A 26,428-nucleotide genomic window follows, 5' to 3' on the forward strand; every position below is an offset into this window, starting at 1 on the left:
ATTAATGCGTGCGTTATATGTATCTGCCATTTTTTCCTACTGTATTTATTTTCTTATATTTTGTAATGTCTCATTTGATTTGGTTGTCTGTCACTACGACAGTTTTTTTTAAATTTATTTATTTTATTTTTTTTAGGAAATATTGAAATTTTGACCGGTCCAGGCGTGACCGATAAATGTGAGAGAAATTCAGTCATACACAGTAACACACACCAACAGGCATGCGCTGTATCCATTGCTTAAATTCGCTAAAAGTAATTTCCATAAGAATAGGATGACGATCACGTACATCGCGTCGCCGTTGGCAGGAACATCCACAAAAGAATTTACACAATTGTGTTTTCTTAAGAACATAATGCAGAAGTTTGGCTGCTGGAATGAAAAAAAGTTTCACAGCGCTTATGGAACCTTCCAGCTCCCTCTTGTCTTCCATTAATTCCCTAGTTTCTTTCTGGGCCACCTGACGTGCTTGTGCCCTAATCCCCGCCGCGAGGTTTTAGTTGTAAGATTAGTCATACCCCCTACCAGGTTGTTCAGCTCTATGCTGTTGTCTAAGCAGGTGCGTTATGTTGAATGTTGTGTACACAGGTGGTGCGATGAAGAGGATTATTTTGCCTGTTTGTTGCCGCCTTCCGCACCCTGCATCACCTATCTCATATCATCGTTGGATTTGCTTTTCTAACGGTGCCACAATGTGCAATTAAAGAAAAAGTCAGACTGTGCAATTTTGCTGGGTCTTCGGTACAACTGTAATATTGCTGTGTGCCCGTAAGAAATTTAACAATAGCAGAACAATAGTGAACATACGGAGTGTCCTGATTTTGTGTCCATTTAAATAATAACAATAATGACGATACTACCTCCACTGCTGCTGCTACTACTATTGCTACTACTACTAATACTACAGCTACTACTACTACTACTACTACTACTAATAATAATAATAATAATAATAATAGTAACAACTGCATGCATTGTTGGTGTTTTAAATGAGTAATCTCACATATTTCTACACATTTTAAAATTAAAAATATTAGGGTGTGTTTCCCTATATACACACAGCTTATTGTATGATTGTGTTATAGTTATTAGATTTTCTGATTGCTCTAGTGATGACGACAAGGATTTATTTTTCTTAGCGCAGTATTTTTAAACAGCAGACAAAACAAGTTCATGTAGTCTTCATGACTTCTTAGGAAGCGCTGAGAAGTAAGATTGACGAGGTACTAGGATACAAAACGTTCGGTTCTGTGCGGCGTGTCCCATGACCGCGAGGCTGTGGAAATGACTGAATGGATAGGTATTAGCCACAGGAGTTGGGAAAACTCATGTTTTCTGGCTGTAGTCTTCCAGCGCTTCCGCTGACGATATACTGTGCAACATTAAGCCTCGAACTTCCTTTTGATATGTTATGACAGCGATTAATTGCACAGCTGTCAACTGCAAACAGCTGGGAATGGTTATAGCCGACCAATCCGCAGAAGGTCTAGCCCTACTGCGTCCAGACGTGGTATTTACCTCAGGGCTAGAACAATAGGCCAATGCGGGTGTCTGTCTGCCAAGAAAAATGGGTTTGGTGGAAAACACAATAATAAATAAACATACACAAATACATTCATCTTCAAACGTAGGGGGATATACAGAACCGAAAGTAATGTACAATGCATTCATTTTTAAATCACCAGTTAAATGACTGGAGTTTTTCTAATTTGCCCAATCGGAGCGTGGAAAGGGCGGGGAGTCTAGAAACGAGTATAGAGGCGGAGCACAGGCGTTAGATTTCAGTACCGTGGACAGCGCCTCGCACTTTACTGCAAGAAATGTGAATCCGGAGATTTTTTGTTTACTCTGGACCTACCCCCTTCGACATGAAAACAAAATTGAATGCGCGAATTCTAAAACTTCCTTCTTCGACGTGTGCGATTTATTTTTGTTTTTGAGCGACGGAAACAAGCTTTCTGGAGCTGCAGTTTCTATGTGTGTGCGTGTATGTCTATGGGTGTGATTATCAAATAACCCTTAAGGATTAATTAAGTTAAGCTTTAAAACCTTTTTCAGCAGTTTAAGGAATGTTGCTATCAGATAATCGCTTCTCATAGCGTTCACCTACGAAATCATCTTCATTGCGTTATTTATGTGGTTTTAAAAAGGCGCATTATCATGCAGTTAAAAACATAAAGTTTCTCAACCTCGAACCTGCAGTGCATTAGAATGTATCTATAAAATACGTATATATTTCAATTTTTCGTTTTATTTTGAATAATCCCCCGGTAACCGCTGCCTTATGGACCTAGATTGTTTTGATGACATAACCCTCCTGAAAAAGATGAAGTCTCTCCACTACTTTTTGAATTGTGCTTGGAAGCGTAGGGGAGCGTAGTGGCGCGAGGATCTGCAGGCGAAGCGCGTTTTACTCTCGGGAGACTCTCCTGAATTTGCCGGTCTCCTCGCCAATGTAATTTATTTTTGACCCAAGACGAATTTTATCTAGATTTATTTTATTTTTAAAAATATTTTTTTGTATACTCCTTCTTCCAAAATGAAGAAGTTTCGGAAGGTTTTGGACGGACTGACAACCTCCTCCCCAGGCAGTACCGGCGGAACCCCGCTGTCCGGCAGCACAGCCGGTACGCCAACCGCAATGCCATCTCCCAGAGAAATAGAAGTACAGGAGACGTTAGTATCTGAAAACTTTCATATTTGTAAGGTGAGTTTTCGACTTTATTTATTTATTTATTTGTTTATTTAAAAGGCTTTGGTTGAATTATTGTCTGTTAAGGTGAAGACACGTGTGCCGCCCATTTCGTTGATTGACACAGTTGTCGTGATGCTTTGTGGCGATTAAAAACATAAAATCACACACTCCAGGCAACTGCTCAAAGTTTAACTGGCGAAACCATGAGGCCCTGCTAATCATAAAACCCATTCCTCCGCACCCCGAAGTGAACATTATGCTGGAGTACAATACAGCATGTTGGCTTGATTTCATGCGATTAAAATAAAATAAAAAAAAATAATAATAAAAATAATAATAATAATAATTTTATAAAAACCACTATTTTTGTTTATGCCTTTAAAAAGCAATTCAAACCAACACACCACATAAACGTCTAACAGATGGATCTGTGTTATTGTCCTTTGATCATTTGCGTGTGGTGTTCTGTAGCCGTTAAACGGATATCGTCTGTTCGCTTTGCTTACCGACGGGAGGATAAAGCCATTGGCGTAATACACGTTATTATTTACAGTATCACATGTCAGCGATAGTCAATATCCCTCCAGCAGGATCCCATTAGCACGCTTTACTGCCTAAATCGGGGCACAGCAGAAACGCCTGTTCACGAGACAGGCTCTGATTATTAATTCGACACAGGCTCCCGCGTCGGGTCTCCGCCTCATCCATTCAAGCTTTTCGTCTCCGTTTGTTGTATTTCTGCAACGATGCGGTTCCACTCTCGCGGACTCGGGACCTCTATCTGCAGTGAGAAAAACTTGGGTCTAAGACTGATGACATAATTGGCCTGCCTCACTTGAATAAAAAGTGACGGTCCTGCAGTTAATGTGGTTCTCGTTTGGGGTTATTTTTAGAAGCAAGGGCGCCCGTTGCTGATCCATAGGGCGCTGACTACAGCGATTATTCCTCCGCTTTCAGGAGCGAATTTTTGAATCTGAAATGAATTATTTATTGCAGAATGAATGAGCTCGGGTATCTAAAGCAGCCAGTACGGAGTGCCGAGAGGAGGGCGAGAGCAAACGGGAAGGGAAAATAGTCAAACGGGGGCCGTCAATTGGCTTCCAGCAAACGGTTGCGGCAAAGTGGTCGGGGCGTGGAAACGGAGAAAGAACTGGAATGAACTGCTGGTCGCCGGTTAGACCACGTGGAGTCGATCTATGTAGTCGGACAGCGCCCCGCTATCAATTGAAACGCTGTCTAGTTTCAATTAAATCAGACTCTTTTGACTGCAAGGTGACTTTAAAAAGCATTGTTTTAGAGCTAGCTTTTGCTCCACATGTTTATGCATGTCTTATGACAATGCAAGACTTTATATTTGTCGGCTTGTAAAATAACTAAGTAACTGACCAACTAACTATATGAGTTTCGAGTGTTGGAGTTGTTCCAGCAGAACTTTCCATCGTAAAACTTTAATACTTGTTAAAATAATGTACTCCTCATTCTTGAAAAGATAAGAGCCCCATTATGCTTTTAACACAAAGTTTTATGACATAATCTCTCTCTCTCTCTCTCTCTCTCTCTCTCTCTCTCTCTCTCTCTCTCTCTCTCTTTCTCTCTCTGAATGTGTGACCTTTACTTTTTGTGATTGCTTGTGGGCTAACACGGCAGAGAAATATGAACCTTATACTCCGTAGAGAGGACAAAATGAGGCATGTGAGCTAACAGAATTCAAATATTTGTTTGTCTGTAATATCCATATGGTTTATTTAAAATATATGTATATGTTTAAAATAAATATGCGTAACATAGTGTAGATCTCATCGCACATGCACATGAATAGTTGTATTTGTTGTTCCTGGTTCTAGGAAGTTATGAGTTATGGGCCAGAGGGGTTATGGGTGTGTAGAGCTGTTGTGCATCATTAGGATAAGTCTGCGCTTTGATTTGATTGTTGTTTCGGAACTTCAGTAGCATGGTGAACATGGGCGATGGCATCATTCCATTTTGCTCAGCTTGACATCCTTAAGTTTTTATATACACACAGACACACACTCGTGCTCAAAAACACATGGACTCACGCACACCTGCGCACATGCAATTCACACACACACACACACACACACACTCATATATATTCAAGATGCATCGAAAATTGATGTCATAATGGACATATTTTAAATGACAATAGTAACTGCAACAACTGAGTCACTGATGCAAATAGATTTTTAATCCGGCTCGGATGAAGAAAAAGGAAACGCGAAACGCGGACGTGAGTAATGGAAGAGGAGTTACAGATGGTGGAGGGTGGGGGTGTGGTCAGAGTGGGAGAGATTTCTGCACAGGAAGTCCCTGCCTCGTGGCCAAAGCGCTCAGGGGAAATTCCCCCCCCCCCCGCCCCCTGTTTGATGAATGGAGCGGAGCACGGGCGCTCTTCTCTTCTGCTTGGCTCGTGCTTTTCCGCTGAGCGCATAGCCGTCTCGGCCTCCCGGGCTATTCATTTGCAAACGTGGGCGTCTTCGAGTGCCGCGTCTGTGGGCCAGGGGTCCCTGAGTGCCTGTTAATTCTCTTTAGCGCTCCCCGTCGCCCCCTGCGCTGCTGAAGAAAGGCCGCGTGCCTTTGAGTGATGTCATGCCGTTTTTTTCCCCCAGACGAGAGTTACGTCTTCTCGGAGCGCCCAGAATTCCCGGCTCACGAGGAGCCGGAGGCATGTACCGCACCAGGACTTTGGATTTAGGGGCTTCAAGGGTCCTCCGGGGCGGAACTCGACAGAGCGTGGGGGGATGTGCAGGGGGCGTGTCCTGTCCGTCACGTCTCATTGGTCCTGGCCACTGCCGCTGTGGCACCCGCCCCCTGAATAGAGGCAGGAACCACTGCGCCCGAAACTCCGCCTACTTGCCCACGGAACCAGTCATGTTTCTATTTAGCCCTGCGTATGTATGAGTTAGGGAGAAAGCCATACCCACACTGTCACTGCTCCCATATGCGCTGAGGATCTCATCCCTCTCCATGATAGAGAGAAAGCCATACACACTGTCACTGCTCCCATATGCGCTGAGGATCACATCCCTCTCCATGATTGAGAGAAAGCCATACACACTGTCACTACTCCCATATGTGCTGTGGATCTCATCCCTCTCCATGATAGAGAGAAAGCCATACACACTGTCACTGCTCCCATATGTGCTGAGGATCTCATCCCTCTCCATGATAGGGAGAAAGCCATACACACTGTCACTGCTACCATATGTGCTGAGGATCTCATCCCTCTCCATGATAGGGAGAAAGCCATACATACTGTCACTGCTCCCATATGTGCTGAGGATCTCATCCCTCTCCATGATAGGGAGAAAGCCATACACACTGTCACTGCTCCCATATGTGCTGAGGATCTCATCCCTCTCCATGATAGGGAGAAAGCCATACACACTGTCACTACTCCCATATGTGCTGAGGATCACATCCCTCTCCATGATAGAGAGAAAGCCATACACACTGTCACTGCTCCCATATGCGCTGAGGATCACATCCCTCTCCATGATAGGGAGAAAGCCATACACACTGTCACTGCTCCCATATGCGCTGAGGATCACATCCCTCTCCATGATAGGGAGAAAGCCATACACACTGTCACTGCTCCCATATGCGGGGGGATCGCATCCCTCTCCCCGTAAAACACACCTCTATGGGCGTTACATTTTTTACATTCTATTTGGCAGACGCTTTTATCCAAAGCGACGTACAATAAGTGCATACCGAAGGTCATCGGAGCAACAGAACACAGGTTCGACAAGGTGCAATTGTCATCAAGTACCAGTTATCCATTGCCATGAACATGAAGGCTAGTTCACACAGTAAACGTAGGCAAAGTCAGCGGAGCTACGGCTAGTCAAAATTAGAGCAGGTTCCCTTCGCTCCGGCCCGCTCTGCCCCGCGGTGGAGTGCCCGCCCGCGGTTCCTCTGAAGCGCCGGAGCGGGAGCCCGAGCGCGGACAGGAGGACGGAGACGGAGAGGCCCGGCTCTGCGCTGGCGATCAAACGGCCGGACGCGGCGGCGCCCCGGCGCTCGCCTCTGATCCCGCTTCGCCGGCCCTCGGCCAAACGCGCGCTAATAACGGAGGGCGCGACGGGCGAGAGGAAAGCCGCTCCGTCTCCAAGCTGGCGTCTCCAACCCCCCAAGGAAGCAGCCCCCCCACCCCCCCACCCCCCCCAGAAGGAAAAAGCGTGCGGAAAAATTGTGACATCACCAGGCGCATTCAGCGCTTTCCTTATCGCCACACCTCTCGGGTTCCTCGTTATCTCTGCGGCGGTGGGTGAAGATTCAAACGAGCGCTTTCTCCCTTCTGATCCCGGCCGGCCCTGCGTCATTGGCTCGGCTGGTCTAGGGCGGGCGGTCCTGGAGTGACGGAGCGCACGCTGTGAAGTGCTGAAGCCCGCTCTTAATTAAGCTTCATTACAGGGCGCGTGGATCAGAAGGCCACGCCTTCTGATGTGCGGAGGCAGCGCGCGGGGTGTGCGAATCACGCGCTGAATTGACAGCGTCAGTCACCTGTGTTGCTGGGGAGATTTGGTGCCTACCAGAAGTCATGTCCCTCCCATCTTTCCTCCTAGAAATGCTATTCCTGTGTTTAACCCTTTTAACCCTGTCTTTAATCTTTAGTCAGCACGCTTATCTAAGACGCTTTATACATATTGGCTCTGATCTAGGACCTGTTTTGTCTTTAGCCCATATTAAGAAAGGTTAGGTTACGCACAGGGAAAAACTGATCTCTGATCTGCAGCCCTATGCTCAGAATCTTTACGAACACGGGCCCTGCTGTCTGTGGCCGGTGAGTCTCCACGCTCGCGGCATCTCTGCCAGTGTCTGTGTGTCTGTGGTCCCACCCCAGGCAGAGACAGGTTAGCGTGAATTCGGGAGAGGGGTTTCTGTCATCCCCTGCCGTCTGTGGGTTTGTTCTCTCTTCCTTCCGTTCGACGGAGCGAAAGCTCACGCCGGCGTCGCGCGGTGGCATCAGTCACGGCGCGGCGTCAGACACGTCAGTCATCGGCGCGGGCGTCGGGGGAACGGCGGGCATCACTTTGGCAGCCAGAACTCCTGATCTGAAAGCATTGCTGCACAGGCCTCTTCCTCAGGCTGCACCCTCTCACCACGTTCTGCTTCCGGAACTTTCCATCCTGTTTCACTCGCTTCCTCATTTGCTCATTTTCAGAGGTGGAAAGTGACAAATTACGACTGCTCTCATTACTGTACATAATTACATTAAGCCCTGTAATGGCACTTTTTTGACTATGATTAAATAATTGTACTTTTACTTGAGTGTTTTTTTTTTTTTTTAATTTTGATTACTTTTATGCAGAACAGAAATGTATTATGCAAAGACTAATGAACCAATTAGAAAAAAATTGAGTTTGAAGATTTGGTTTTTTAAGCCAGTCAAATGAAAGTAAGGAGCCGAAATACATACAGTTGGTCACATAGGGATATAGGTAGAGCCAGCAAGGGGGAGAACAATCCCATTTCTATCACTAGTGTGAATAGGTCACGCTAGCTATCATTGCTATTTCATCATTTCATCGTCAGCAAACTTTATTTAGTCATTGTTTCTGAAAGAACAGCAAAGGTCTTTGGCCAAATTGAAATGAATAGGACTCGTACTCTGAATAGTACTGTTACAGCTACAGAGTGGAAAAAATGGTCCAAATCAGTGGTCTGAGGTGTCATTCCCCGACATCATGACATCATCCCCTTGTAAGGAATTACATCAACTACATTATGATCCACAACCATGAAAAGGTAGACCAACATTGGATAGCATTAAATATCAGTTCAGTTTTCACAAGACACGCTAGGTGAGCTATTAAGCTAATAGAATTGCAATTTTAAAAATATGTGATGCTCGTATAGAAATTGCCATGTGGCAAAGGAAAGAATGCTAGGCTATTCTGCCCTACAAAGAGCAGTAACTACACAAACAGTGAAATTGAGAGAAATGGAGAGAGATCAGTGTCCAAACATCCTTCAGCCGCAGCCTGGATGGATGTCAGTGTACTCTTGTCTCACCATCTTAGCTAGCTCGTACTCAAGTTTTCAGGATATTTGTATTTAAATCTGAGTTCCACCATTGCTTTCACTCTGAATGGTGCCATCTTTATTCTGGTTAACTAGCTAGCTAAGTGGTTTTCTGGATGGGTGGGTGCCGTTCTAAAATGGCAAAATAAATGTATTTATTGATAAAGTGCATTTGTCCTGGTTGCTTACGAGGATATATCCTAGTAAGTATAATATTGTCTGATTTTTAGAGATATAGTTTTGTTGATTGTAGATGAGCAAAAAACAAAGTTAATTCTGTACTTTTTTGTGTACTTACTCTTACTTGAGTATTTTCTAGTATTAATATGGAGAGTTGCTATAAACTTAACAGTTTTTGGATTTTGCTCTTACCTTTATTGAGTCGGATACAAATTAAACCAAAGTACATGTCCGATGTTACATTGATATGACCTGGTCTGCATAATTGTAACAGAGGGGCGGGATAATTGTAACAGTAAATTGAAACACCCTATGATGTGCGTATGGAGGTTTTTTTTTTTTTTGCAAATACTCATGTTAATCAAGTAACCACTTTTACAATGGTAACATGAGACTAGCCACATTCTCAGATTATGAAGCATGTGGCTTTATTCATGAAAAAAGACGTAAACAGAAGCAAATTCGTAACTTAAGGTGCAGTGAGTTGTGATAATGTCCAAGTAGATTAGGAAAGTTGCTTTTGTTTGTTTCTTAACACCCAGGTAAGCTTTTACAAAGCAAGACCAATCTGGTGTATGCTCATTATAAATGCCTGTGACCAGATGGCTGTTTCTTTTACATTAATTACTTGGAGCATCTAGAAGATGAGGCTATGTCAGGGCAGCAAGCACATTAGCTGAACACATTTAACATTAAACGCTGAACGAACAGAAAAATTCAAACATGATGGGTACAATTAATTTATTTAGCAAATATTAAACACTGTTTAAAATGCCTAAGGGCTCCCCAAAAGAACATTACATTGTAAGTGGTTTTCAACAGCATCTAGTATCCCTAATCTTCTAATCTGAAGCCCTCTTCATGACCTCTCTTTCCACCAAACCACTCGTTTTCTCATGATAGCATTCTGGAAACATATAACAGCAAAAAAAGCATGTTATTTGTTATAGCAAATCAGAAGTGGCATAACTGTAAAAGCTGTTACATTTATACATATGGACACATCATGTTTTTAGTCACCTAGCAAACAACGCACTCAAAAAACTATACTAACTTTTCAAGAACAGATGACTACTTAACCCCTTAAGTCGCACTGGCCCGTACTTGGGCCAGCGTGGATTTATTTGCATTCATTCAATGTTTTTATGGTGAAATTTTCAGTCAGTCTGGTCACACGATATACCATTTGAAAGATTTAAAACTTACAGTTCCTTGTTTTCTAACATGTGGGATGGCAAAACAAGCTTGCGGGTCCTCACCTTCTATGCATTTTGGATATCCACGGACGACATGAATCATGGTAGAGTTGGTGTTTTTATCACGGCAAGGACCCAGCGAACAAAATCCAAAGTAATTTTTATTTTAAAAAATGTGATCAAAGAACACGGAGAAGCATCTCCGGTTTGGATAGACTCTCTGAATTAATATGAGGCCACCCATAAGCTTCTGTGACGAGTACTGGCCAAGCAGTCCCTCAGTATAGCCAATGGAACCCACCGTGCACCAGCAACTACTCGACCTGGACAGTCTATCTTCTGCCCAATACAACCAGCCAGTGGTGAGATATTATAGTGACAAATGAAAAGCATTTTAGCCAATGGAATTACTTTTCTAACACTGTATAGTTTGTTAGGCTTGCATGAAAGGACACGTTTTTTTTCCTGTGTAATCAAACCATAAGTTATTCAGTATGCTCGCTGAAAATGTTACACACCAGAAATTTAAAAAAAATTAACGTGGCTTTATGCTTAAAAGTCTGTTGTTTTACAACAAAAATGGATGACTTGGCATTTAGAGGCCTTAGAAGAAATCACTCGTCTGAGTTAATATTTCTGAGGACGACAGAGAAGACAGCTTTGACTCCACAGCAGAGGGCATGTGGAACGAAGGACTTGATCCCATTTTATATTGACGAACATCCAAATAAATTCTCAAAATATACTAAATATGAACGTGAAATTGTGGGACATGCTTAACATTTTTATGGAGGTGGGATATTTTACAAAAGCTTGAATCAATGGACCTCAATCATTGGATTAGTAAACTATTTAGCTAATGTAGTTATTTTCTATAAGCTTCCATACCTGCTGCTGCCAGAGGTGGTGAGGGGACAGCAAAGTGAGAAGGTGGAGAAAAATGGCCTTTTCGGAAACCTGCCTACACATAGCTTATAAAAGCAACACAGAATGCTCATTTGAGTGATATTGTCATTAAGCCTGAATCCGGATTTGTCCAGTGTTGTGGCTGTGGCAGCATTGCATTTCTAAATCCACCAGGCACACTCACATCTGTATCCATTAAATAAAAAAGATATTTTAGGTGAGAAAACCTGCCACTTCCACTGTGTTTGAGCTTCTCTTCCTTTCTTTCAGAAAAATGTAGCATATACCCCCAAGGGTTACCATTCAGAAGAGACCAGGATTATGCCTGCAGTCAAAATGGTTCAAGAATAGTAACCATTTCATTTTCGTTATGTCATTTTGTCATTGTGTTTAAAAATGGGGGTCATACAGAAGGGCTTAAAATGTTGAATGATTTAATTCATTGTAAATAAAATAATGCCTTATAACCGAAAACGACTTCCAGAACACATTTTACTTGCCTCAGTCAAATAATTCTTTTGAAATATTTCCCATGAAGGTTGTTAAATTGCTACGTTCTTTTGGCACACGTTAGAGGACTGAATTATGCATATACATATCTGAAATGGCTATGATTGCAGCAGTGTACAAAACGTTATTGACCATGTTACATTTATCAAACGTTACATTCATAGTGACTCTTCCCTACTTCTACTTTTACTCGGGTGAATTTTCACTGTATAGCAGTACTCTTACTTAACTTGTTACTGTTTCCACCTCATTGCTCATTTTCTGTTCACGGTTTGTCATGAAAATAAATTGGATGAGTGACTGTAGGATGGCAGATTCAAATCAAAGCACACAATTGAAATATCAATACCACTCAGTCAAACGTTTCAACTTTTCCCACAATCATTCGTGTACTTCATTGTCTTTCATCCTCCATTCTCAAATTTCCTAGACTTCAGGTTTTGGGGTAATTTTGTTACAGACATATGAATTAAATATGGTCTGCTGGGTTATTTCACAGGTGTTGAGAAATGCTCTCGTACCCTTGATCAAAGAATATACCCTGATCTCCATCAGTAAATATCCAGCTGGATAAAGATATAGCATCTACCGTTATTTTAAGGGAAATTACGCAGAATGAATGTGCCTGCTTGGCTAATCAACAATAGCATTGTTTCATGGCTATAGTGGTTTAGTTTTTAGTGGTAGAGTTCTTCCGGCAAGTTGCTTTGCTTCAGTGCTAATACCACAGCTTGTGCTCCTCATAGCAAAATATTAGTTCTCAGGAGCAGTAAGAAGACCTGCATCAAGGACACATGAGCCAACAATTACCCCCGACACAAGCACTGATAGGCCAATGATGGACAAATTTAAATTGCTCTTCAAGGTCAGAAAGACTAATGAAAAGCATCTGAATCAAGGACGATTGAGATTATTTAAACTGTTATGTCATGTCAAGGACTGACAGAACAGAGAAATACCTGCTTCTAGGACATGTGCAATAAAAAAAACCTTGATTCAGTGCGAAGTAAACCAATGAAAATCATTGCTGAAGGACACATGAGCCAATGAAAGGTTTGCTTCGAGGGTATGAGAACAAATGCAAATGCCCGCCTCAATGTCAGACAACCGAGAAGCACAGTCTCACTGTTTCACTCCTTCAAATGAAACACCTTGTATTTTTTTTAATGATTCAGAGACTTCCATGTTTAATCTCGCGTGCAGCACGAGGAGCGGCCATGTGACTCTGAGAAACCCCCAGCCTCCCCTTGAACGAAACATTGTAAAAATAAATCACCTTTTTTTTTTTTTTTAGGGCCGGCACAATATTTCTTTAGCCCTGATGCACTGTGCATCCAACCATAATTATGTTTCCTTGTAAACTACCGGCTGTCCCAGAAAGAAAGAAATACGACCAGGTGCGTCTCCCCTAGTGATTCACTGCCGCAATTTTCTACAATTTAACACGCTGCATTACTTTTGTATTTACTGGCAATGCAATTTTTTTTTTTTATCCCCCTCATCCTAGTTTGGAATTGCCAATCTTAATTGCAGGCTTGTACCTCCTCTGCAAATTTTGCCAGGAAAATCTTCTGGCTGTGCACACAGGCAGGCACTCTGCTTTAGTCTCTTCGGTCAGCCGACAGGGACGCAGAATTATGCAGCTGGCGCGGTGGGTTTATCTATGTATTTGTACAGAACTTTTCGAGCCTTGCCTTCAAAACCTTCAAAACCTTCAGAAGGGCCCCAGGCAGAATAAAGGTAAGACATACATGCGTATGAATAGCCAGATTGCTGGGACCCCATTGAGGATTTTTCTATTGATCAATAAGACAATGATAACCTATTGGCAGAAACCTTCTCTCCTTGGGAGGCATGAATGCTGATCTCCCATCACCCCACGGGGCTCACCGGCACAGCTTTGTTTCTCTCAAGGCCACGTGGCACAGTACTGTACAACTGCCAAAGCAGGGTGTTCCATAAGGAGACTAAAAGAATGGTCTTTCAATGTCGCAAGCAAGCGTACATGTCACACAGTTCTGGTCTACTATGATTTCTACCGCCTGGTGTTTCCAGCCCTGGAGCTACAGTTTGTGGACTCCATTTTGGAGTCAGAAGACGTGTTTTCATTTTCTGGTCTTAAAGTGACTGAAAATAATGGGGTAGAAAGAAGGCTTGCGCCCATCTGAATCAATGGTCATGTTATCACCTTTGTTCAAAATGGGTCCTATTCAGACCAGAGATGCACACGGAAAAGTCAACTTCAGTCCTCAGTTCTGCAGCTCAGTAGGTCAAGCAACATTAAACTTGGGGGTGTAACTGGTGCGTAAGAGAAGGGGAGCACATTTCATCCAAACACACTTTACAAACAAAAAATGTGCAAGGTCTAGTGAATCCCATCAGGGAGTCTAGCATAACTGCAAGTGGGCTCGATAAAATATGTTTATTTCATGTAGAATGCATAATCAATGACATATATTTCGAAATTAGGCATAGAAATGTACTTTATATTGTCAAATCTAAAATTATTTCAGCTATTGTTGGGTTTAGAATTAGAATCATTCTTTAAATTTAACCTCACATCTGTGTAAGTAGGAACTACACAAATGTTCTTTCAATCAATTATTCAGTAATTACCCCAGAAAATGTTACGCTCACCCAGGTCCTTGCTAAAATGAGCCTTGAATATTTCAGTCTTTGCAATCTTCGTTACTTGTAGATTTGAATTTTCTTGACCATAATCTTAACCTGTCAAATGACTGGATTAAAATGTTGATTAATGCAAAATTAGCCTTTAGAATAATGGAATTGTATAATGCTACTTTAGAATCCAAGGATAATTTTTTAAAGTAACTGTTCAACTGAAGTTTCAGTAAACTAAACATTATTATTATAAATAAAATAAAAATGCATAAGTGTAAAATATATTTATTCTGAAGAATAATTATTCATATTAAATCAAGTTTATATATCTATCACGTAGAAATTCCCGCTATGGCTACCAAGAAAGCTAGTTCAACATTATTTCATTTCAGTGGTTCCCAACCCTGTTCCTGGAGATCTACAGTCTCGTTGCTTTTCATTTCAACCATAATTTGGCAAACCTGACTCTGGCAATTAGCAGCTCAATGAGATCTCCAGCTGTTGAATGTGGTGTGCTTCGTTGGGGTTGGAGTGAAGCCTGCAGGTTTGTAGATTTCCAGGAACAGGGTTTATTTTATTCGTAATATCAGAGCCAGCTGTTGAGCTAGGGAGCTGTTATAGTTTTGCATGCAGGATGACATCAGCTAGACTTGACTGTTGACAGGGTGGGCCTGTCATTCAAATTTGATTAAGTTTAGTTAAGTTGAACACTCTTGTTTAACACTGTTTTAGTTTATGTATTTTATCGTGTTAGTTGTTTTATTCTGTGTGATACTGTTGTCATTGTTGTTGTTTTTTATGCTGTTTTATACTGCGTTGGCCCTGTCTTGGCTAGGTCTCACTTGTAAAAGAGGTTTTATTCTCAATGTGACTTCCTAGTCAAATAAAGGTTTATTATTATTTTATTATTAAGTTCACAGCACACCAATTTTAAATAGTCCAATAGTCCCCCCCCCCCACAGAACAACTTTTCCTGTTTCAGCAACCATTACAATAAGTTCTCTGATGATTGAGGTCTTTGACAGCCCCAGCTATTATTGAAATTAGAATAAAACTTATTTATACCCTGTGATTTATTTAGCTACTTTTGTGCCTGATAATGCAGGCCAGTAATATCAATGATAATGTGTGACTTTTTGACACAATCTTGGCAGGCATGTAGCTAGCCTCAGCATGCAAGCGCCCATTGCATTTTAATCTCCCAAAGGCATAAAATAATCTTGGTCCTTGTTAGTTAGTGATGATTACCGTGAGTTGATGCTTAGAACCATGGTACTGTACACAATCACAGTCCATAAAACTGCCATTGCAGATTATCTCACACACTCACCAAGCTTTCTCGCTACCCTCAGGTACAAATTCACTGCTGCTGCATGATATTCATGGGTCAGGCAGAGTTGTTTTCATCTGAAGAATTTCTCCATATCTTCCATTTGAAGATAGGTAGCTAGGCAGCTTGAACCTTTTTCATTCTGCAGCTGTTCTTGACAGATTAGCCAGCTAACGATGCAGTCAGGAGTCGCCACTATTACCAACACAGAGACAAAATGCAAACAGCCTGCTGTCAAGAAAGGCCAACACTCTAAATACCCTTTAGGGGATTTAATTGTATCCCCTTTGCGCATGTATTTCACCCATTTGTTCATTCAGCGTAAAGTGGAAGGAGAGAAACCTTCTTTCCAAGGCGGTACGCTGCTTTACTATTTAAATGATCAATTTGCCCCCCCCTGTTTCAACACTCAAGCATTCCATGGGGAGAGGCACTCTCATCACATTGGTCAAGTAGAAACAACATACGGACTGTAAATCAATACATAAATGGATCTGCTACGTAGCGGGGGATACTGTCAGGTTTATGGTGACAAATTCTGTGAATGTGCAGAAACCTTTTTATTTCAGGAGGGCTTTCATCTCATAGTTCTTCATCATAAAATTGTCCAGTATTTGCACAGTAAAACGTCCAGTGTTAATTTAACTCTAACAGAGTCCAGGCGGGACCGTTTGTACTCTGTAAAAGTTAATTTAACGCTGAACATTGTTCTGTGTAGAGGAATTACTGAAAAAGCAGTGAAACTGGAAATCCAGTGTCGGTAATTGTGTGCACACACAGGCCTGAGCAACTTAACCTGAGCAAATTTACATTTTCTGGTTCGCGGAAAGAAGCTCCATCCGGGATTGAAGTTAAACAGGCCCACAAGGTGGCCCTGAATACCTGATTAGGAAAGAGATTTTTTTATTTTTCTTTGCCTAAAAGGGCCCGATGTGCTTTTGGCTTGGCTTTTTTTTTTTTTAGCTTCCCCTTGCCGTCATGTCTTTCCTTGTAATAAGCTTCTCACTGCTTTGCTGAAGATGCTGAAACATTACACGCATCTATGAACCTTAATGTTTTACTGGTTTACCGTCATCCTTCTCGTAAGCTCAGCTTGATAGCATTTAGAATGAGTTATAAATTAGACCGCAGCTTGTAAGATAATATCACCTTTCTGTCTCTCTGTGTTGCTGTTTTTAATTTCAATTGCACACGCTCTGGGAACATGCAACCTGGACACACGTTCACATGCACCCGCACACACACGCACGTGTCTTTTTATTTTTTTGTTTTATCTCTGTAAATGTACTGTGGTGAACTTGGTTTTTTTAAGCAATGTTTGTATGTTTTTTGACTGACGCATGCCTTCTTGGCCAGGTCAGTGTCGTAAATGAGAATTTGTTCTTAATCACTTTGACCTGGTTAAATAAAGGTTAAATTAAATAAATAAACATGCACATGCGCGCACACACACACACACACACACACTTTCTCAGTATAGTGTCAGCTGCACAAGCACGTTCACTCTGTCTCCAAGACATACCATAACTGGATTTATTACAACCAATTGATGATAAAAATGGAAAACCCTGCCAGTTCCAGAAGTAGGATTGGACAAACACAATTACAAAGATAGTCTTGATGCTGTAGAATATGTGGCTTTCTGTCCCAGCGAAGAACAAAAGTAGGCATGAGTGGAAGGACCCAGTAACCCGTACCAGTAATTTATTAAGATTATGGAGTACTTATTGATCCGATGTGTTGCACGAAACATGATCAGATTAAGGTTCTCCCCGGAATGACATGGACTAATTATTACAGAACAGGATTGCTACGCGCAGACACACACACACACACACACACGCACACACCCAGACACACACACACACACACACACACACACACACACACACACACACATTCCATGAATTATTCAACACACTTCAATGAGTCCCTACTTGCATTTTGCCTGGGAGTGTCCACACAGATGACTGAAGATGTAAATGCCCCTAAAACAGGTCCATTTTGTTCTTACTGCCTTACCCAGAATGTGCATTTATGTTCTGCACCCAAGGTTGTGCACATAAGCACAGGTTATATTCAGAGTGCTGCACTTACCTGGGGAGGACGTGCACTTACAATACTACCTCGCAGGCTTGGCCTGCTCCTGCCGTCTTTGTCATTCTTTCGTACGCTCTATTTCATTAGGATAAGGACTGCATTGTAAACAGCTACTATTTGAAATGGAAGTGCAGGTTGTGAAGACCGGCCATTTTAATGGGGTAGTTCTGGTGACGAGTACATTATGTATATTTGAGCACAAAGATGCATAGATATAGAGTGAATGAGTAAGCCAATGAGTGAATGAGTGAGTGAGTGAGTGGGTGAGATAGATAGATAGATAGATGGACCACAGAGAAAGAGAGCAAAAGAGAGAAGTCACTGAAATGAAAATATTTCTGTGGGAAATAATCGTTCTGCTGGAATATAAAGGCCGTTGCACCGAGGAAGTTGTTAGTATGCATGACTGAAGATATCAAATCGAAAGTCAAATGAGGACCCAGAATTGAGGATGACAGAAGAAAACATTTTTCATCACAGTGACTCACAAGTCACTTCATTTAGGTGATTTCTGAACCATCCAGGCTGTTTGTGAAGGGAAAAAACAAGATTTCTTTGAGAGCCAGAGGTGAAGGGAAATGTTGATTGGACACAGAGTGACTGCTGTGATGGGTCACAAATTAAGGTGTTCTCCACAGTGCTGTGTTCCATTGGTCCAATTAAATGGCACACCTGTGACTGCGCAGCCATTCTCCTGCCGCCGTATATGCTGGGACAGGGGGCAGAGGGGCCACGGGCACTACACAAAAAAGCAGCTCCCCCGATCCAGGCAGGTCAGAGCGAACCTGGCCAGAAATAAGAGGGAGCCAATCCCAGTCATGTTCAGGAATAAATGGGCTTAGACACAGGTCAGAAAAACAGACTGAAATGTATTATGTTACAAAATGCAGCGTACCTCTCGAATGAATGGCATCTATGAGCTGAATGAAAAGCAGGCCGGTGGATTAAGCCAGAGGAGGCTCAGGGCCTTGTTTTGACTACCTCTGAGAGAAAAGGGAGGGAGAATACCTGACACTCATTAAGGGGAACGGGTGGGGAACAGGTGGGGAACGGGTGGGTGGGGGGGGTCCAGTCCAGTCCTGACTTTGTCAATACCAAAGAAGGGAAGAAGTCAGTGGAATTGTACTGAACATGTCAATAATAATAATAATAATAATAATAATAATAATATATGTGTGTACCATTATTCTTTGCAAATGTCTAACTGTTTGACATGCACAGTATCACAAAAATAGCAACAACAACAAAAAAAAAAACAATTAGGCCATTTAGTTACAGCACACACTCATGTGGACAATAAATTAAACAAAACCACTTTACCGGCATTTAGCAAACACTTCAAGTCTTGTATCCAGTGTGACTTACAATGTAAACACAAGTCTAGTAATTCCCTATAGAGGGAAAGTGGAGTCCCAAGAGAGACTAAAAGCACAAGACTTGATTTACAACTTAACTCAATGAACATGGACTAAGTTATGCAAACAATAATAAAGCTATTTGGCTGAATACTGACTCGATCTAATAAGTATCCTGTAGACAATTCTTACCGCTTAAAAGAAATGGTTTTCATCGCTCTCTGAAGGACTATATGAAGGTGAGCCCCTCGCCGGAATATCAAGTGGATGAGAACACTGGTCTGGAGTTTGCCTCTCTTCTGAGCGTGTTTCACTCCTGGGAAAGTGGCCCAAAGCTGCTTTTATCCTTGTCACATCCCAGCTGTCTGAGATTGATTTATTTATGATTGCGCTTACTTTGCCCAGTTAGCCTTTAATCAAGATTTCAGTTTCCCTTTCTGGCTTGGAATGAAGGGGGGGGGGGGGGAGGGAGCGGAGGCAAGTCCTGCTTCTGTCTGTATTTCAGCCTGTACCAAAAAAAATCCTTTTCCTTGCTCCTGGAGACCACGGCCCCGAGGACGTTTCTTGCAGCCGGGCCCTATCCTGGAGGCTTGCCGAATGGTGGGGAACGGCGTGAGGGTGTAGATGTTTGGCGCTGGGTGGGGCGCACGAGGGGATTGATCCATGGTGTTTCTGACGGTGACTCGCCGGAGAGAGCTGCCAGCCGTCGGTGGAGTCCTCTCTCGGCAAACGCGGGCATCCATTTACGTTTTGTAGTTCCGTAACCCAACCAGCCAGAGCCTCACTCTGACGCGGCCGCAACAGATACAGACGGAGAGAAGCACAGAGGCGGAGTGTGCGAATGTTTTCAATTTCAAATCCTTACTACCCCACAGGGAAGCAACCTTCACAACCCTCAGCTTTTTTTCATTTTTTTTTTCACAAACGGTGATATAACAAGGCCGGCACCCTGACGCCGGCGAAACACAGATACATTCCGTCATTAAAATTAACGCGCCAGCTCGGCGGGGGTGGGGGGGGGGGTGGGGGGGGTTGGGGGGGAGTGGCGGACTTAGCTTCGAGACAACAGCGGCGGTCTCTGAGAGAGAGAGAGAGAGAGAGAGAGAGAGAGAGAGATGGACAAAATTGAAATATGAATGAGCGGAGGGCCGAGATTGGCCGTCGCGCCGCGTGAATCTTTAATGGCCTTATCGCTCTCCGCGCGAGGGAGGGAGCGAGGGGTTGTCTCTGTCCGCGGGCCTGATGAATGGGGCAGGGCGTTTTATCGGCCCGGGCCGAGCGGGAGAGCCCACTCCGGGGGCCGCTGCAGTCTGCGCTCTTAATTATTTAAGTGTTCTCATCAGCTGGATTAGATGTCAAACCGCCGGTGTTTTTGCAGGTCTTAATTGGTAGCTAATTAAAAGGTTCATATACAACCAGCTGGAAACCGCGCAGCTGGAGGAAGGCTGTTAGAATAAACACACACGCACGCACACACACACACACACACACACATACAGACAAGCACACACACACACAAGCACACGCACACACGGACAAGCACGCACATACACACACACGCACACACACAGACACACACACAAGCACACACACACATATAGACAAGCACACACACACACAAGCACACGCACACACGGACAAGCACGCACATACACACACACACACGCACATACGCACATACACACACACGCACACACACACACACACACACACACTGTATATGTACTGGTCTAGCCGCAGAGACCAGACTAAGTCTGTATACACTGTTCCAGCAATAGACTCAGTTAACTTTGTCTGCACTGTTCTGGCAGTAGAGACAAGGCTTTCAAGTACTGTTTGAAGACGTAAATTTCAGCACTCTGTACTATACTGTTTCTGAGGTTAGGGATTGGCGGATTCTGCACTGAATAAGACTCTGTAACGGACTCCCCAGCGCTTAGCCATAGCAGTGCAGCCGTTTTTTGAGGCCAGTTTGACTCATGACGTTCTGCAGGGGTTGTGCCCTGGGAACGATGCCAGATGTTTTACTGTAAGGATAAATCCAGTCTGAGCTGCTGGGAACCAGACCAGGAGCGCAGAAGAAGACTAATGCACTGCTACCAAGGAGGACCTTTGGGGGAGATTCAATCTAGAGTCCATTTCACACCAGTATTGAAAAAGGGGGGAAAAAACACTCAACATTTGTAAAGATTGGTGAACTGTTTTGAGACTGCCTAAAAAAAGGATTTTTGGCTTTTTATGCATGGAAATGTGTCTCCCAATCTCAGTGTCTTATAAAAATGCATTTCCCACGAACAACCACCTCTCCCTGACTCCTACAGAGAAGGAAATATTTTAATGCAATGTTCTTATGTTAATCTCTGTGTTGCAAACCACATTGGTGTTGCAAAATATATAATCGTGGGAATCCATTGTCTCACTGGAAAAGCTTCATCTCGTGCCTATAAATTCAGACTGAAATTCCAATTGCTACGTTGTTTCCCCTTTATTTCTCGCCTAAGCAACCTTTCCCATTTCAGCTGATGCAGTCGCTTCGCAAAACCTCTCCTCCCATACTGCTGAGGCTTCAGGTAGCGCTGTTGCTCGGCATCCACAGTTGCTCGGCATCCCCCGGTCTGTGCCCTTTAGCATTCTGGGAAGGGTCAGGGGTCAGACAGCCGGTGCATAAACATGGCGTGAACGGGGCCGAGGTTACGCGCCGCCGTGGGGGGTTTGTCGCGCTCAGAACGCGCGTGACGTTTCTAATGACCCCGGAAGCCTGGCTGTGTTCACCCTGCGGTCGGCTGTAGCCTCCGGAAGCCTGGCTGCGTTCACCCTGCAGTCGGCTGTAGACTCCGGAAGCCTGGCTGTGTTCACCCTGCGGTCGGCTGTAGCCTCCGGAAGCCTGGCTGTGTTCACCCTGCGGTCGGCTGTAGCCTCCGGAAGCCTGGCTGTGTTCACCCTGCGGTCGGCTGTAGCCTCCGGAAGCCTGGCTGCGTTCACCCTGCGGTCGGCTGTAGACCCCGGAAGCCTGGCTGCGTTCACCCTGCGGTCGGCTGTAGACCCCGGAAGCCTGGCTGTGTTCACCCTGCGGTCGGCTGCAGACTCTCTGGGCCCGGCGGGCTGGTTGAAGCTGGGGGGAACGGGCACACTCAGGCCCGCTTTGGAGGCGTAATGAAACAGCTCCCTGAATAAAAAATCGATGATCCGAGGTTTTCATTAGCGGGAGATTGAATGATGACTGTCGGGAGGTGGGAGGTGGGAGGTGGGGTTGGGTGGAGGTGGGACTGATTGCCGGGGTTACGCGGTCACCCGCTCGCGGCACCTCGGCCCCACGAGAAGGGCCCGCACATCTCCCTGTTGGCAACCACTGTGGCTTTCTCTCCCTCCCTCCTTCTTCTTCTCCCCTTCCTTCGCTTTCTCTGTATCTCTGTATTGCAACTGCTTCATTTTACTTATTTATCTGTGTCCGTACAGTATAACAGTGTAGATGGACAGGAAGAATGAGGAGGAGAGAGAGGGCGGTCGGATTCGAACTGCCGACATCGCGGCTCGCGTCGAGCATGTGGTTTGCACTCTGCGGGCTGCGCCACTAGAGGCCCCCTGTCCGTGCGGTTTTTTGTTTTTTTTGTTTTACATTCATGAGCGAGAATGCATTATTGATGAAGGGGTGAGGCCGCAAAGCAAGTCAGCGCGTGGAGAAAGCCAGCGTGGCCGTGCGATTGCTCCGGTGCCAGAATGGATGGGGTGGGGGGGGGGGGGTCGGGGGGGGGGGATAGTCCATCAAACGAGCCCAGAAGGTCTGATCCTGGTTGCGGTTCCACCACCACCTGCTGTTCCTCCATTCTTCAAAATGTTACAGCAGGGATCCGATACATCGATCAGCAGTCCGTAGGTGTGCAGCGGGACGCCCTCAGGGGGGAAAAAAAAAAATGATGTGAAAACCCCCGAGATGGAGTGGCGCACGCCTCTCACTCAATCACGCCGAGTTCAGCCAATCTAAACCTCGAAGAAGAAAAAAAAAACTCTAAACATTGGTTGTTGATTAATCGTGAAATGCAAAGTCGAGCTGCCACGGTGGCCTTTACAGTACGTCTCCGTATATGTGTCAATGCCTTTTATTATTTTTTTGACAAAATTGCGCTGTATTGCATTTTTATAGCCCTAATTAGCATCGTTCTTGAAAGTCCGTTTCTTGAAAATCTGCATCTGCTGTGTGAAGACGAGCTGTTCTGTGCATCTCAGTGTTTTTCCGAGTGTTCGGCCCAGTCACCACTTACTATAATGTATACTATACCGTAATGTTTTACCCACACTGGTGTTTTTTCCCCTCAGGAAAAAGCCCACAGCTAGAGATTTGCAATAACCTCTTTTTAAGAGGTGCTATACGAAAGAATGATTCTTTTTTTTTAATCCAGGGGTTCTCAAACTCTGCCCCGCACCCTGTGTTTGATGTTTTTTGTTCTAGCCACAATTCCAACACCCAAATTATACAGTAAAGAACTGTTAAGCGCTCTTAATGAAACACTTTTAATGTCTACCATGGATTGATTTGGTCCACATTCTTTCAGAAACGGCTACGCGTGTCATGAAACGAATGTCTCAATCGACTACCGCCTTCTTATAATGTGCTGTATAACAAATGCTAATTTTAGGAAGAGGGTCATTTTGTATTGGATCAAATTATAGGTTGACAGGGGAAATTGGTGGCATTCTAATTGCTGAAATGAGTGACTGCGAAACATTCACTGAAAAGAACTGGTGCAAAGATATCAAGGCTAACTCAAAATAGAGACCAAAGCAAAGGCCATCAAGCCAAATCTGCTCACAGAACGTGGCTCCAGGAGCAGGTGTGAGAGCCGCCGGTTTGGTTTGATTGAAACCTGCCTGTATGTATTCGGTTTTCCATCTAAAGTCCTTGGATGTCCTTTGTGTTTTTCAGACGGTTCGTCACGGCTTCCCGTACCAGCCCACGGCCCTGGCGTTCGACCCGGTCCAGAAGATCCTGGCCATGGGGTCTCGGTCTGGCGGCGTGCGAATGTATCCTTTTCCCGCCGTTTCCTTCTCATTTCACTCAGCTTTTTTTGTGCCGCCACGTGGGCCAGACCGCTCACCGCCCCAAACCCCACGGGGGTGGGGGGGGGGCAGCGGGGGTTGGAGGAGGCATGGAGCCAAGTGGAGCTCCCGTCCTGGCGTGCTCAGCCCACAAGCAGGTAAGATATTCGCTCCCCGATGCGTCCCGCTGCCAGCCGGTCTCCGGGGGAGCGTCTCCGGGGAGCGTCTCCGGGGAAACGCTGATGGAGTCTTTCCTGTCTCGCGGGTTGGCGTGACAGCGCTGGACTCTGGAAACGGGGAGGCGAGCGGGCCTGCGTCTGTGTGCGGGCTCGGGGGGGTCGTGACTCAGCGCCGGCGGACCGGAGCCCGGCAGCCGCTAACGCGGCGGGTTCAGGCTGGAGGCGCCGCGAGCTCCTTTGAGCCGGGCCTATTCCCGTGAGCAACGCGACATCTCTGACACCTCCTCTCTCCTTTCCATCTCTCTCTCCCTCTCTCTCTCGTTCTTCCTCTCCCTCTCTCCCTTTTTCCTTCCCTCCCTTGCCCTCGCGCCTCCGTCTCCTTTGAAGAAAATTACGGATTTCATTTTCGGTTAATTTTTTGACAGTTCGGAAGCGGTTAATTTCGGTTTTTCAAAGCCTGGTGGGATGAGAAGCTCGTCGCGTGCTTCCTGTGTGTCCTCCGCTGAACCCCGTCCCTCTTTCTAGTCCGCGTTGTAAATATTCACATCGACGGCATCTTTCATCTTTCCGTCTCTGAATTCCTCTCTCTCTCCAGTAGCCCCCCAGAGGAGCTGGACTCCTCTTCCGCGGCCCGGCGTGCATTACTCCCGCTGTCCTCCTCCTTATTTATGGAGGAACAGCGGCCGCTCCGGCCCGATATGTCTCTCTTCAGGACGGCGAGGACGTAAATAACACGGTTTTTTCCAGCGACGTGAGCAGCGATTGGTCGAGATTGAGGTGCTGACAGATAAGGGGGGGCTACGGGCTTTGATGAATTCATTCGGGGTTTGTTGATTTATTTATTTATAATGTGTCGGTGGTGTAGCTGTTACTATAAACGGGTTTTGGAGCCTTTTAAGACGCGGATGGGCTGCGTGTGAGGAAATGTGTGGAAAGCGGCAACGCCTCTCCGGTCAGGTCACAGGAAAGCGCTGCTAAAGGCCTTCCTAAGCTCTGGGGGGGGGGCGTAAACAGCGTTTCCTCCTCGGTGAGCACCGCCTTGCAAGCGTGTGGTGTGACTCAGTGGGTCAGGAACTTGTCTTATAACCACAGGGTTACCGGTTTGATTCACGTGTGGGGATACGTCGTGTTCCCCAGCAAGGTCAGCCCTATGCTAATCCATCTTAAATGTGGACATGGGAGAAGAAGAACAAAGACTTAAATGGAAAACAAAGATTGTGTTGTTTATTAAAAAGGTTCATTAATGCGTGTGTGTGTGTGTGCGTGCGTGTGCTCGCAGGTGTGTGTGGGTTCTTTGCGTTAAGAGCATTGCATCCCGGTGCATAAGAGGAGAGAACAGTTCAGTGGATCGATATTCTTTCCGAAGAGACTAGCTGCTCGCGGTTCACAGAGAACGGCAGGGGGCACAGGGGGAAAAAGAGCCCGCGGCAAGAAGGAAAAGAGGGAGGGAAAAGAAGGAGGGAAACAGTATGAGAACCTCACTCACTTTATTATGCACAACCCATCGATCAATTAGCAATTAGCATGGAACCGAGATGAGGCCCTCTGCCGTGGCGGAGATCTTATGCAATCGCGCTCATGAGAGATTAATGCGGAGAGGGGCGGAGGGCCCCCGTGCTCAGAGGGGAGCCGCTCTACGCTCGTCCCCTGCCGGCCGGTAAGGGCTTCACAGGACGAGGTCCGCCGGCCATTAGGCGTCTGAGGAGGACGCCCGATCGGAGGGGGCACTAGCGAAAACGCGCCGCGGGGCAGCGTGCGGTCGCCTCTGCTCTCTCCGGAGATCGGAGCCTCTAATTGGCTGCGAGTTGGCCGAGCCCTGGTTTCCCGGATCGCATGCCGGGGCCCTCGTCTGCGTGGCAGAGGCCCGGCCAATCAGGACCCTCGATCGCGACGGATGTCACATGTTGCGTCCGTTATGGTTGGTGCCGAATACAAATACACATATTGGACAAGCATCACTCAAGCCTCGTTGAGTATGTGAGATTTTCCTCTTGTAATGAGGTCAGCACCACGTTTCTCAATTAGGCACACACACACCTGCAGAGAGAGAGAGAGCGAGTGAGAGTTTCCCTTAACAATAGATAGGCCAGAGCGACACCGTCACACTTTGGAGACTTTAAAATGAGAATTAGTCAAACGCTGTAAATGCGATATCCTCCTCCTTCCGTGACTTTCCCAAATATTTGAGATTAAAATAACTGTGTTTTTTTTTAAATCTGCAAAAACTCAGTAAAGAAATACAGGTAGTTTATGTCATTTTCTTCTCCTTTCTCTTT

At 45.0% G+C, this 26,428-nt stretch overlaps 1 protein-coding gene across 8 annotated transcripts in view; it reads left to right on the plus strand.

The window, feature by feature from the left end:
- The first annotated feature begins 1,758 nt into the window (after positions 1–1,758).
- LOC135250915 (syntaxin-binding protein 5-like) overlaps positions 1,759–26,428 on the plus strand; it is a 177,388-nt gene continuing 152,718 nt past the window's right edge. For all 8 annotated transcript variants that reach the window (XM_064327727.1, XM_064327732.1, XM_064327729.1 and 5 more), the window contains exons 1-2: positions 1,759–2,707; positions 23,861–23,958. In XM_064327727.1, the coding sequence (XP_064183797.1) occupies positions 2,540–2,707; positions 23,861–23,958 (266 nt within the window). In that variant the 5' untranslated portion in view covers positions 1,759–2,539. The remainder of the gene's footprint in view (positions 2,708–23,860; positions 23,959–26,428) is intronic.

This window comes from Anguilla rostrata, chromosome 3 (assembly GCF_018555375.3).
Source record: "Anguilla rostrata isolate EN2019 chromosome 3, ASM1855537v3, whole genome shotgun sequence".
Lineage (NCBI taxonomy): Eukaryota > Metazoa > Chordata > Actinopteri > Anguilliformes > Anguillidae > Anguilla > Anguilla rostrata.